The 14,857-nt window shown below is 37.5% G+C and overlaps 2 protein-coding genes across 2 annotated transcripts in view; both read left to right on the top strand.

Moving 5' to 3' along the window:
* LOC139138670 (uncharacterized) overlaps positions 1-5,762 on the top strand; it is a 38,760-nt gene extending 32,998 nt beyond the window's left edge. The window contains exons 19-23 of the mRNA XM_070707157.1: positions 1,805-1,887; positions 2,384-2,424; positions 2,568-2,664; positions 4,235-4,334; positions 4,899-5,762. Coding sequence (XP_070563258.1) covers positions 1,805-1,887; positions 2,384-2,424; positions 2,568-2,664; positions 4,235-4,334; positions 4,899-4,940 — 363 coding nt within the window. The 3' untranslated portion in view covers positions 4,941-5,762. The remainder of the gene's footprint in view (positions 1-1,804; positions 1,888-2,383; positions 2,425-2,567; positions 2,665-4,234; positions 4,335-4,898) is intronic.
* A 4,690-nt stretch (positions 5,763-10,452) lies between these two features.
* Positions 10,453-14,857, top strand: part of LOC139138668 (uncharacterized) — a 43,496-nt gene continuing 39,091 nt past the window's right edge. Inside the window, exon 1 of the mRNA XM_070707154.1 lies at positions 10,453-10,555. Within this exon, the coding sequence (XP_070563255.1) occupies positions 10,489-10,555 (67 nt within the window). The 5' untranslated portion in view covers positions 10,453-10,488. The remainder of the gene's footprint in view (positions 10,556-14,857) is intronic.

Genomic DNA, 14,857 nt, shown 5'->3' with positions numbered 1-14,857 from the left:
CTCGGGGACAATTCTGTCCACCAGCAGTGTTACCAACCCAGGATAGAAAATATGACATTTGACCTGCCCTTTACCTGTGCAGCTAAGCTATGGCCATATCTCATTCTAACCTATATAAGAGTCTGAGAGGGCTAGTGTCAATCGAACAATGTCTGGTATGGGACAAAATTGCACACCTTAATTTCAGGGTTGCTGTTGACCTTTGACCTCACATCATATTCTGACCTCAAATATGCATATATGCCTATAAATCAGTAACCAAAAGTGCTATACCCTTCATATTCGTTATGAAGGGGGTCTTATAACAACACATCCTGTACCTTATTTATTATGTACATATCCAATTATTGGCTAGCAAATAGATCTAGAGGTCTGATTTTTGGTACACAGGCAAAACTATGGGAAAAATGATTTAAAAAAAATGTCATTTGACCTCGATGATATTTGACTTCAATTATGCCTAATTCTATAAATCATTTACCACAAGTGTTATACCAAATATGAAGGGCGACCCTATGGCGCCTCGTCCAGTACCTCATTAATTATGCGCATATAAAATTCTGGGCTAGCCAATAGAGTTAGAAGTCTAATATTTAGTGCACCTGGATGAACTATATGACTAGGCACTGACTAAAATTGATAAACTTTTGACAAAGACTATATCTGTCATCAACCGGATATCCCGTGTTTAAGCATTTATTTCAGAAGGTCTTTCAGCTTGAATGTGAACAATTGCAGGTTCATCACACACGTTTCTTCAGACAGAATGCGTTGATAAGCCGAATATTAAAGTCGTCCACTCATTTAATCATTAGTTTGAAAAGTTTTTCGGTCTCAGGAAAGATATATCCCTTATTTGTAAGCAAAACATACCAAAGGTTGCTGGTCTCGACAGAGACTGATCACTATTGCCAGAACACAGGGTAGCAGTTAATGACCTTTTTCAAGTAAACAGAAAGGCATTTGACCGCTGCCACAGACATTGTTTCCTAAGACCAGAGAGACTTTCTAGTTTTTCTAATCAATGATTATAATAAATGAGTCGGCAACTTTAATGTCTGGCTTATCAACACATTCTATGTGCCCTCCAGAAGAAAACGTGTATGATGAACATGCAATTGTTCACAGCCCAGTTTGCAGCTTGATTGAAATTGCTATGATCAACATTAAGAAAAATATTCACCACAGATTATCTCCAAGCGTCATTTCAAGTATACAAATATGTAATTAGCTTAAATGACATTACTAAACTGATTGACTGCCGTCATTGCATCCCCACTTTACTTAGCAAGTATAACTGCCTTTGGTCAAGTCATTCAAGCTTTATATGCCACACTGTGATAGCCCATTAAATGTGCAAATTTTAAACTACCTGACGCGAAAATGCAAAATGTTAGTCACCACTATTATATATAACATTAACTTTGATCAAGTAATTAGGAAAGTTCGTTCAATATACAAATTAGACGTTGGTGCGACATTGGCTCATATATTCGAACACATAAACTGAAAATTAGATGTCGTTGCGACGTTAGCTTACATATTTGAACACGTGAATTTAAAAGGTCCTCGAATTCTATGAACTTGAACTAGAATTCAGTTCATAGCATGTTAAAAACATAAACGCTAAATAAATCTTGTCCTACATTACGTTGTTGTGATATGTAGCAATGGCTTTATTTTTTCGGGCTGGAAAAGCACGCCAAGAACAGTCCTGAAATTTATATTTGCATACGTGACTTTTGTATGTGAAATACCATTAAGAACACTAAACAATATAGTTTTACAATGTTTGCTTCCACAGTCCGAACGCCAGGGACCGTTGCCATTAAAATGGATGCCTCCAGAATTCCTGACAAGAGGGATCTTTAAAATCAAGAGTGATATGTGAGTCACATGATTTGAGTGATACTATACGATACACGAAGAATTTCTTCCTTCAGACGAAGAAGGTCGCCTATTAAACTCAAATCGACAAATCTTAGCATTATTCGCCTATTAAACTTAAATCGACAAATCTATAGCATTATTCGCCTATTAAACTCAAATCGACAAATCTTAGCAAAGACCATCAAAAATGAATATTCTCTTCGTGTTTCTGATTTTAATCAGTTTAAAATGACATTTTTCTTCAAATAAGAGTTGTTTTCTGAACATAAGCTATTGCTACAACATAATATTTTTATATCCAGTGATGACTTCAGACATGTACTGGTCGGCCTGAGTACAAAGCATAGCTTTCGTTGTGTATTATACGACTTGTTTTACATATGTTACATTTTCTTTCACGTTCTACGTATGCTACATTTTCTTTTCTTGCTAGTATTATGGCTTACCCATTTCTACGTGTTTAACACTAACCACATATACGCCTCTTTTACAGTTGGTCCTTTGGTATCTTGATGTGGGAAATCGCTACCTTGGGTAAGTCTTTCCAGGTACTCGTTCTCAGAGTTCGTGGACGCCGCTTTCTATGTCTGTAATACTTGTTCATTATTATATGGTAAATTTGTCCAATGAATATTGTTTTGGATTATTCATGCATGTTTTGTCATAACTGTTCGCAGGGGCTACGCCATACGGAAACATACCGCCACACGAATTCATAAAAATACTCGGGCATTATGAAAGACTGAGGAGACCAGAGGCCTGCTCAGAGAAATGGTACGTGACTGTGAAAACACTGGTTTGTTGACGTAAAATTCCATGATAAATTTATGGAGATAAGTAAACAGTGGAATCGATACATTCTATAATTTGCGGTGGCCTTTTGATAATGACCGTTTTTACAAACGCGAAAAGGTTTAATTAGTAATCTAACAAAGAAGGTTATTTAAGAACATTTTGACTGTCAGTGATCTATCCGTTTCCCTTTGCCGAACCTTTTTTCTCAAATATACTGTGCGATGCATCCTATGAACTTGTTCCAAAATTGTTGGAGGGCCCATACTTAAAGGTATACAGTCACTTGTAATTTAAATATGCCCATTTTGGTCAAAGGGGAGTTCCTTGGTATTCAAAATGCCCATGTGAGGTTGCTGTTTTTAAAAAGCGGCCACCCGCTAAAAATCTGTGATTGGTTAGATTTTCTCTTTCCATGGTAACTGTGGCAAAATCGGAACAGGTGACAATATACCTTTAATAACTTGTTGTTCAAAATACATCCATCAATACCGTCTATTCTGGCAAATTATTTTAACACGTTTACCTATTCTGTTTTCGCATTTAAAATTCGGGAATCGATCATTGTTTTGGCATACACGGTATGCACTCTCTTTACAGAGAAGTTCACAATCAACTTGTGTTCTCCTTGGGCTATTCCCTCTGTTTTTACAATAGAAGAGCGACCGCATGATTTGGGCTTAATTGACCAGGTCCGCTGTACGCTGCATATGTTTGTTACTTCCATGTGATCGTTTACGGTTTGCTGCTATCATATCGTTGAAGTCACATGTCCTGATCTGAAGACATAAAGCCACATTCCTCGCGATCACTGGGGGTGATACTCAAGCAGGGCTCACTTCACTTTCAGGGGTGACTATGACAACGAGAAAACTGATTTTGTAATCATACCTTTTGGCATACTCCGCGTAGAAGTACACCCTTCACTTTATTATATTATACAGGTCAAATTACTCTTTGATATATTTCAGCCGTCAAAACTGCAGAGAACTGAACCTTAAGCATTCAATCTGTCACATCTCTTCATTTCCTTTTCCTTCAAGTTGGTTTCTGGAACAATCGTTTGCAAATGACTTTGAAATACATTCACACCAGAAAACCTGGGATTCATTTCTTTACGAATAATTAATTTCTTTACCAAAGTCAAGATATATTTTACCGATTTATGTCATTCTGCGTGAAGCATTTATTTTGGATGAAGTCGTATATATCGTGCTCTCACATACATCACATCATGGACAAGTTGAGAAGAAAATGTGCTCAATCATCGCATTCGAGCAAATTGCGACAGTATAAGCCTCATCCTGTGCATCGCCATTGCTTTGAGTGTGGACTTGCCTACTACGACAACTAGTCATTTTCCCTTGCCCGATACCACCAAAACTAAAGTAGACAAAAGACAGCAACACCTGGGATGATAGAGGGCGTATATGGCCTTGTAGATAACGGGAGGAAAGAGATGCTTGTATCTAATGTGTAACAATTGGCAATCCATAGAATTATGTACACTACTCTATAATTATCACTAAATTATCTGTTTGCATTAAAACAGGTTTTCAGTGATGCAGAAGTGTTGGAATGGACCTCTACAGATCCGTCCAAGCGCAAAAGCTCTAACTGGAGAGTTAGATGACGTCATGACGAGTGACGAGGCATGTATATCTATATTAACTTTCGTGCATATGTTACATTATCATAATAAACTTATTATGCCCCTGTACATGATTTTGTTAGCTTTCGTATTTTGATAAACTGTGTTAAGCTTTGCAAATCATCGGCTGTCATTCATTATGATACATGAATTGCCTAAATGCAATTAACACGATTGGAACTAATTTGGGATAATTTGATGGTGAAGTGATGTCAGTTTAATCTGCAAATGTAAGCTCATCTGCTTTTCTTTTCAATTTACATACTTGTTTTTATGAGTAATTTGAATATTGCAACATTCAGCTATAGGGCACCTAATACTTTTGAGAAATTTGAAAAATATGAAGATCCAATTATCCAAAATTATTTCCAATCATGTTAATTTGTTTTATTGTCATCATGTTTTTTAACGCTCAGAGGCGTTAACAGAGGTCCCGGCATGATTTCACATTGGTAGATAAGTGTGACAATTTGTTTTTCATTGGTTTTAATTTCTTTAAAGTAGGATGCAATGTTTAATTCCCTATAAATAATTGTTGTCGCTATTTGTTAAATTTGTTCTCTAGAAAATTTTCCTTTGGAATCTGGTTCGAGACCTGGACTGTTGAGACACTTCCTTCTGCCACCGGAAGATGTATACACGCACTTGAAGAACTACGTAGAGTGTAATACTTTTATAGACAAAGGCTGTCTTTTGCAGCTAACGGTCAGCTACAAGAAGGTGCTCAGATATATCTACATCGATGTCATTAAACATTTTTCAGAGTTGTCTAAGCTCATTCCTGTTTTTAAACAATGTCTGAAGTAACTGTTCATGTCGTGGGTTAGGCACAAATGTATAACGTCTGCTTTAGATCTAAGAAATACTTCAATCTCTATAAACTTAGTCTTTCAAATTAATGAATATATAACTTGTATTAAATGATGTGTAAAGAGATGACCTATTTCCGAGTCGTTAAATTAACATGTGTATCAGAGATACTCGCTGGAGACAGTTGCCATTTGTAGATAGCCAGCTTGTTTGCCATTTATGCTCATTTGCGTATTTTGTATGATGCTAAAGTGTAGATATGCAGTATAGTAATTGAACGGGTTTTTACTGACAGGTTATAATCAATCTTCATATTGCAAAAGCTGCATCTTGTTGTCATAATACACCAATCATCTTCGAGGGCGCTGTTGTGATTTTTAATAATCAGAGACGGACATTATGAGAGGCTGTTTGCCAAGTCTTTTGTTCCACTTCTGAAAGGGGCGGAGGATGTGTGCTGCACAGCCAGCCAGGCAAGAAGACACATATTTTGCAATCATGATGGCATTATTCACAAAGTGGTATAATCACAAAGTGATGAAGTCGCAAACACCGTACGTAAAAGACAGGCGCCCGGTAATTGCGGCACTGACTGAGTTAAAATAAAGTTTCACTTTCTTTAAATCACTTTAACAATATTTGACTGGTTAGTTTCTGTGTCACACCAGGGGCAAGGGATCGGGGTAAGATGACCAATTTTCGGAGAGGAGCGAGGGTAAGTGAACGCAGTTCCAACAATTTTGTCAGCTAATCCCAGTTCCTGGCTCCCACTTTGTTTCACCCGTACAAAATAAAGCAAATGAAGGCCAACAAGCACGTTGTAGCGTGTGTAGGGTAGGGGTTATTTAGTTCCTGTCATCACGACAATAATCCCATTTCATTTTGGGAACAACGTCGCGTATCTGACATTTTCTTCATGTCATGTAAAACGTAAAGGCAATGGCCATGTTGACCTCATTTCAGACGCCGAAGACAATATTTTACGTCTGAAAGTGTCAATATGGCCATTGCCTGTGTGATCGTAAGAGAAGTCGAACTACATCCAAGATCATCAAAGCTGGACATTTGCCTGCCTGTATGTTACGTTTACCTTTCTGTGCAGCACACACAAGATAATTCAAGCGCAACGTGCCACGATTCATGTTCTGCAGTTTAAGCTGGAAAGAGACATGCATTTTCATTCAAACTAACGTTATTGATTCATGTACACAGATAAATCACCATCAGGACTTCATATGCATGGAATGGTGGCCAGCAATGCGTGTGTTATACTAATTTTACACGTAGGATCCGAGATTATTACAGTAAGGGACTAAGAAGAAATTAAAGGGAGGGAGGGCCAGTGTTTTTTTTCAAAATAGTGACCCTTAAAAAGGCTACCCTTTAATGAGCAACAAACAGTGACCAGCTTTCTATGTGTCACAATCCACATCAATAATATTTAGACCCTTTCGCTTGCGGATATCACAGATTTGACCTTTAAAGAAGACCTCATTCATTCGCATTAAAAATTGATCGATCAAATTTCTGAAATTCTTTGTAGATCATAGGGCAAGGTTCCTATGTGCCAAATTTCAAGGTCACAGGCCCTGTAAATTTTTAGAGGATTTTTAAATTGTAGTTCTTAAGAAGTTTCCATGACCTTTGACCCGCACTACACCTGTGCAGCTAAGCTATGGCTTCATCTTATCCTATGTAAGAGTGCAAGAGGGCCAGTGTTTAGTGAAGAATGATCAGTATGGAACAAAATTGCACACCCAAATTTCGGGGTTGTCCCTAACCTTTGACCCTTACATCATCCTGTGCTAAATTAATAATGCACATCTCTTATTCTAGGTTAGCCAATACAGTCATAAATCTGACTTTGGTGGACAGGGAGAAGAATTGGAGAAAGGTTTTTTGACAAAATGTTACCCGATTAGTGACCTTTGACCTCGATTTCACTGCTTGGCCCATAAATCAGTAACCACTTTCAGTTACGAATGAAAATTTGGGAGGGTAACTTTTTTCCTTGAAAATAGTCTTAAGGGGTCACTATTTAACGCACCGCGTCATTTTGAAAAACACCGGCCCTCCCTCTCCGTAATTTCTAACCAGTCCCTTACTGCTAAACCTCTGGGCCAAAACGTGTAGAACTAGTAAACACACATATCGCAGGCCACCACTTCACACATATAGAAGGCGCCGTTGAAGTCCTCATGGTGATTTATTAGTATACATGAATCGATAAAGTAAATACGTGTTAAAATGCATCTGTTTCTAACTTAAATTGGGGAAGGCGAATCGTGAATCTTGAATCATGGCACGCGGCATTTGAATAAGGCTTACCCTACTCCTCTATGAATGATACCGACCATGGAACATTGTTGAAAAGCCACTTTCATTCGAGGAATGTAAAGCTGATGTCACCTCAATGAAACATTGTAAAATTCCAGTATTTCGTATATTTACCTTGTGCGTAGATAAAGTGCAATTTTGATGTTTTTTATTGTGTAAACGGTGTCTGAGTTTGGCAAACAATCCCACGCTAAACATTCGCGGCAAAATTTCAACGGATATGCTTGTACGATGAATTTAGATACGCTAATAAGAAGAAGAAGGTACGTATCGTACAAAGTTTCAATCGAAGTCCGCGTGTTGACTCTCTTTGGGCTTCAAACATATGGGAAATTTGAAGGGACTATTAAATTAACAACAAACGGAAAAACTCGAGGATGTAAGTTCTCTTTGGGACGAGATTCGCGCGCATCGGCAATACGAACACTGAGATAAGGCCGAGGCGGGAAATGCAAGCCATCTAATTTATCAAATAGTCAAATGTTGACCCGTTAAAGCGTGACACTGAAGTTCCGTTGAAGGAAGCTAGGAGTGCGATATGAAAAATTGCCGATTTTTAATCTCTCCACAGGATTACAGCTAATTAAAGATTGAGAACAGTAAGTACTGGTATGTTCTGTGCACACATCCGGGACTTTATTTATGAGGCATCTATTTCGTGTTTTTGCCAAGTGAGTTATTAGAAAGGATATTTCATAGCAAAGAGGGTTATGCTTTATTTCATATGTGGAATTGTATTAGAAACGTTTTCAAGTGTCATTTATTGACTATACTCGTAAACAACAAAACAAACAAACAAACAAAAAGCAGATAAAAACAAACACAGGTCATTATTGACTAACATGAACACTAATGCAACTCTTTATTGGTCTTTGTTGTAAATGGAAATAATCAATACGATTGGAACTAATTTGGGATGATTGGATGGTCAAGTAATGCCGATTTTATCTATAAATGTTATCTCATCTGCTTTTCTTTTTACATTACACACTTGTTGTTATGAATAATTTGTATTATTGCAACATTCAACTATCTTGCACCTAACACTTTTGAGAAATTTAAAAAATATAAAAATCCAATCATCCCAGATTAGTTCCAATGGTGTTAATCATACTAGTACGTAACAAATAAACAAACATGCATAAATAAACAAACAAACAAACAAACAACAAAGTAGCAAGAGTTAACATGAAACCAGTTTAAGCGGTTCTAGTGTCACTCGCTTGATGGAGTGCAATTGTGTTCACACACCCACTAATTAACACGAAAATATTGTAAACAACAGTCGATTGATCTCGGGTAAACGTTCAGTTTTTGGGAAAAATTCGACTTTGTATAATCTTGTTGAATCTATTTTCAATCCGCATCAAATCATACAGGCCTAGATCAGAAAAAATATACATTTATTTCAATGGGCATGACGATGGCTGTGTTCAGTGCGTGGGCGGAAACGTAAAATTCTCATACAATACAGGCCTGTGACTGTTTTGGCAAGAACGTCTGATAATAGGCTCCAAAGGTGACAAGGTCAACTGTGTGTCTTTTCATATCCGCCTTCAGCGGAAATGAAACCGGGTCAAATGATTATATCAAGATATGGTTGTCAAGCATCAACATGTCGCTGAATCATCTGTTTGTAGCTTACACTACAGATCGTGAAAGATTGGCACACCGGCACACGGCATTTGGCTCTTGAATTACGCTTACCCCCGACTAAAGCGTGATCGATACGCCACAGCATCGCTTGTATTGAGAGCAACATTGAAAACTGGTCAAATTCAGTGGGTCGAATTTTACATTTTTAAAAAAGAAGCTTGAGCCGAATCGAAAAGATATACATTCATAGTATAAGATAAATATCACTGAAAAAATTTAACATTTCATTCAACATTTCTTGAATGAGTTATGTCGCTCTCGTCATTAAAATTAAAATCTCATTAACATATACATATTATATCCGGTTTCTAAAGTGACACCCGTTCGTTCTACTCGGAGATATGCGATTACCATTCACTACTTGTTCGTTCGACACCTGTTCAGCAGACAATCTGCGTCTCCAGAGCTATTTGAAGACGGGCTTGTCGTGCCTACGTGAATGGCGCGAACAGCTTCCTCCTTTTGGTCAAAGATTATTACGATAACAACGCAACATTTTTCCTTAGCAACTCCTACATTATCTTGCGCAATGCTCTCATAGTGTTTTGGAGGTTTTTGGCAGCCATCTTGGATTTTTATGCAAATTAAGAGTTGTACATGTCGGGAAATGAAAGAAATGAATAACTTGACTCTGTTTTCTTGGCAAATGACACCAAAATCGCTTTCAAAATATCTCATAGAGCTGAAATATTTTCATTTACATGTTTTGGCGACCATCTTGGCGGACATCTTGAATATTTCAAAATGTCCAAGGGTGTCACCGTGGCATCACGCCGATCTTGAATCAATAAGCTTTAAAGATACAGAAACCCCCATAAACCATTGTTGAGCCGAAATTTATGGGTTCGACCAAAAATCAGGATTTCGGCACCAGACCAAAGTCAAGGGGACACATAAATATCAAACATAAGACAATGTCTGTGGAATGATAGTATTAGTGTGGCACGTTACCGTGCATCGCAATTTACAATGTCTTCAGTAAAGCAAGAGAAGGCCGTTATAGGCAATGGTTGTATCGCAAATATCACACATTCGAGGAACAGAACACTGAGGGTATTCACACCTGGTGGTCCTTTGTACTATTCATTTTCCAAAAGATGACGTGGTCTGTCAAATACCCAGTGTCACCACATGACAAGCTACCATTTATAAAACTATATACAAACTTCCTAAATCCCAAACTGTATATTGACTTGAAATTAATTTGAAAAGGAAACAAACCAACCTTCCGTCAATACTGAAAAAGGGGAAGCTCGCCAGCTTGATTGATTGAGAAATTCCGAAGTTTCATTTGTATAAAGGTTAAAATATGATCTGCCTTCACACAGTCCATATAGCTATGATATCGAAGGATGGCTGCCTTTGATCCTCCACTTATTCTTGTCATCAGTGTGATTCTGTGCTCTTCGCTTTCTGGAGGTAAGTATGAAACTCACATAAGCTGATCGTTTGAGGCACAGAGTCAAATTAGAAGATTGATCTATACAAAGCTAACCAATTTAAAAACCAGAAATATCTATACTAAAAGATCTATACGAAGCTAAAGAATACAAAAGATCTATACAAAGCTAATCAAATTAAAAAAACTAAAAGAATGGACAGATGAGTTCATATACTCTTTACATTTGTTAACTCATAACTGGTCGATTTGCTTGAAGCCTCCCGCAGAAAGCAAAGTGTATATAAATGGCGGGACTTTGACAACTTTTGTAAAACTCTCCACTTTGTCATATATAGAACAGGCAAAACATAATGTACGATGGACTTGCTGATCCTGCTTCACAACTTTCGGAAGTCATGATGATGTCATGAAACACGCATACTTGCCATTGTTTGGTCATGATGATTTCTAAAATACTGAAATGCAAACCCAATCCACTTTATTTTCCTGAATGTTGTATTGAGCAGTGCCAGTAATGTCACTTCAACTAACATTGACATTGGCGTGAAAAGAAGAACCACAATGCCTTTGTTAAAATTAGTTGTCACGGTGCAATATTATGACTTGTTAGATCGTAATTTCTGTTGTAAGACGCTGTTTGATCGGTTGTATTTGACCTTTGGCCCGTGAATGAACATTTTTAAGTTTTAGCGTTATGGCTCCTGTTTGGTTGTGTATAAAATGCACTTGCAACCTTAAAATGCTTTTTCTTCATCAGTCACGTGATTTTGTTTTCATATAATATTTATATTATGTATGCCTGAAAGTGTTGTTCCTCAAAAACGGGAACTAGAGTTATTTATTGCTATCCGATATTGCTGCTCACGTGCTGGACTGTTAGCACGGATAGTTATATATTTACGTTTTCTTCCATTTTGATGCCCGAGGTCGTTTGGCTCGAAAATGACCTAAGCTTAGCATTGGAGGGCTCGTCCGCCGTAGTAGTAAGACAGGGCGCAAAAAGCATATACTTTTTGAATCACAACAATATGACAGAAATATTACCATTCACTTTGGCGTCTTGAATACAATATTGGAACGATGCAGACCTCCCAAAAATCTTTGGGCATATAGATATTAAAATATAGTAAGGCGAGGTGATCGCGTCTTTTTAAGCTATATTCTTTGGCAGGGTGTCGCCTAGATTGTTTGGTGAACGCGATGCCGGCCAGTCTGCTGCTTACGCCTGAGGAAAGCTAGGTCACGGTGACAAATAGTCTCGCATGCCAGACCTCGAACCTCATTGGCAGTCGAATGGGGGCCAAAGGCTGAGCTTCATTTGATCAAACACATGAAAAAAGTTAACTTCACAGAGGATGTCGACGGGCAAACAAAGCAAAGCGGGAAGCAATCTTGAACCGGGAGATTTGCCATACCCTGTCGGCAAATTCATGAAAATGTCCTTTCCTTCCAGATAATCTGCCGTTGCTTCACCTGGCTTTGGTTTCAAGCTGTCCATCGCCAATTTCTTCAAACCATACTCAGTGGAATCTAGTATTTGTGCACAGTTTTTTTATTCATTTCATCACGGTTACTGGGCGTAGAGTAACCGTGATGTCATGCAGTCGTACTATCTGAGGTCAACACTACAGGACAGTTTACTTAACATAAAACATTTCTGGATAAATTACGCAATCATTCGTCGAAATCAAATGGTTAGTTTCATACGATCCGCCTACATACATTAATAATTAATAAATATGATCTTTCATTGAGTCGATTTTCGAAGCATTCTATTGGACAGTATACATGTACAGCATGTTGGTTCAAGCCGGACCTAGTAACCTACGGTTACTCGCAGCTCGCGGCTTGTTACAACCGATAACGTAGTAACTGACCGATAACGTATCAAACCCGATAACATAGTAAAGATTTACCGACAATGTATCAAATTAACCGATAACGTAGTAACGAACTGATAACATAGCAATTTTTTCTAGCCTATAACGTAGTAAATATTTACCGATAACGTAGTAAGATTTCCTAACCGATAACGTATCAAATTGACGGATAACGTATTGAATCAAATGATTAATTGGGACATATTCATGGGGATAGGTCTTTCCTCGATCGATTGATCAATCGATCGATCGATCGATAGATCGACCGATTATCAATCTATGGTTGCATTGATCTCTCAATCAATCGATCGATCGATCGATCTATCGATTGAATGATCGAATGATCGTATGATCTATCGATTAAATGGTTGAATATATAGATCGATTGATCATTAATAGCTCGATTGATAGATCTATGCATATATCGATCGATCGATCGAAAGATAGATAGATAGATATATAGATAGACGGATAAATAGATAGATATATCGATAACGTGTCAAACAACACACAATGTAGCCAAGTGAACAATAACGTATCAAATTGACTAATAATGCATTCAATCAACCAAAAAACATAGCCAAGTCAAAGAATAAAGATTCAAATCAACTGATAATGCATCAAGTCAACCAATTAAGTATCGATCAACCGATTAAGTATTAATCAATGGAAACGAAATGAATATATAAATGATTGTTGCATATTTCGTCTTTCATGATCAATTAGTTACACCTTCAGAGTTACATGTGCTTGGGGTATACTGTTTTCGTGATTTTACCCAGACATCACGAATCGAATTTCATCAATTTTGGAAATGCGGTAATTAATAAGTATTACTGCAGGATGAATTCAAGGTAAACACATATTTGAGTGTCTTTTTTATCGACACACTTTTTAAGTTTGGAGGACTTAGAAGAAAGTTTTCAACATGACTGAATATAAAATTTCGTTACTCACAACGTCAGCCTAGCACTGTGAGTGAGTTTCTGGATTAAAGGGAAACTCCACATATAGTTCATATCTTGGTTGTTTGAGTTTAATTTATGGTAGTTAATGTTTCGCTGTCTGGTATGATAGAACCGATCCAGCACGGCGAGACAGCTGTAATATGCGTGTCCCTGCAGTCTGTACTCTGGAGTAACGGACATTCTAAATGGCTATCTGTGTTGACATGTGGCGACTGTTTCGAAAGTTTGCCAGACTTTCTCCATCAGTCGCCACATGTTAAAATACAATTTCTTATAGAAGCTCTGTAGTAATGTAGCTGATACGCCACTTGTGTTAAATCGGGGCCGACTCGCAGCGATTTCGAAGCTGTTATCCAATTGGGTGGCTGAATCTTACCAATATAATGAAAACAATACAAATAGACTCCCTAAGTGGCTGTGAATAGTGACAATCGACCAATCAGATATAACCTTGCAAACACGCTGCGAGTCAGCCGTTAAATCGTGGCCAACAAACGCAGCTACTGTAGATTATAAAAAACGAAAGATTTAAAGGTCAGCGCTGGTGGTGTAAATAGTTGCGATTATTAGTAAAATGGCGTTATTTCCATTCAACTGCTCGCGGGAAAGACATAGTCGTTGCTATTTCTCTTTCATTGATGATTTTATGTTCCAGTGAAGTGTTTGCTCGTTCAGGATTTTGAATTAGCCACTTAGATGTGCTCAATTTCTCCTCGTAACGGACATTCTAAATGGCTATCTGTGTTGTCATGGTAGCATCCCCATTCTCTTTTAATTTAATAGGCCTTTGTAATACTTCTAAAAACACATATGCAGAAAGGAATCTCTGATTTTTTATGCATCATTGCCCATGATATATGAAAACTGTAGCCCGCAGCCCGCAACCCACAAAATACCCACTTTGGCGATGTGGGAAACAGGCGCTGTTCGCTGCCGGTGATTTCGGCATTGCCATTGGTCTTAAAGTAAAAAAAACAGTCCCGAAGGAAAGACGATTCCCGGTTTGTAGCCGGTCCAATTAAGTTGTTAAAAAAGCAAATATTCTGGAATAATCACATTCATATGCAAAGCAAAGTATTCCAAAGACTCGCTTATGGGGTGAGAACACCGCCAAAATTATCTTGAAAACTTTATTTAAACTTATCTCATTATTATTATTCCATTGTTTGGTGATTTAATGATAATTATGTCAGTATTTGGCTATTATTTTGCAATTATTTGATCATTTTATGGATATTATTTTGACATGATTATGAACTTATTTGGTAATTCGGTTGTTTTGACATTATTCAGCATTGATGTCTTGATTTGGAACTTATTTCATCATTATCATGCCATTATTTGGTGATTTGGTCATTTTTATGTCATTATTTGGTCTTTATTATGCGATTATTTGGTCATGATTACGACATTATCTTGATATTATCTTGACATTATTATGAATTTATTATGTTAATTCGGTTCTTTTGCC

The sequence above is a fragment of the Ptychodera flava genome, chromosome 8, assembly GCF_041260155.1.
Source record: "Ptychodera flava strain L36383 chromosome 8, AS_Pfla_20210202, whole genome shotgun sequence".
In the NCBI taxonomy this organism is placed as follows: Eukaryota; Metazoa; Hemichordata; class Enteropneusta; family Ptychoderidae; genus Ptychodera; species Ptychodera flava.
Note: the sequence above shows the minus strand (reverse complement) of the source record. Positions and strands in the feature narration are given on the sequence as shown.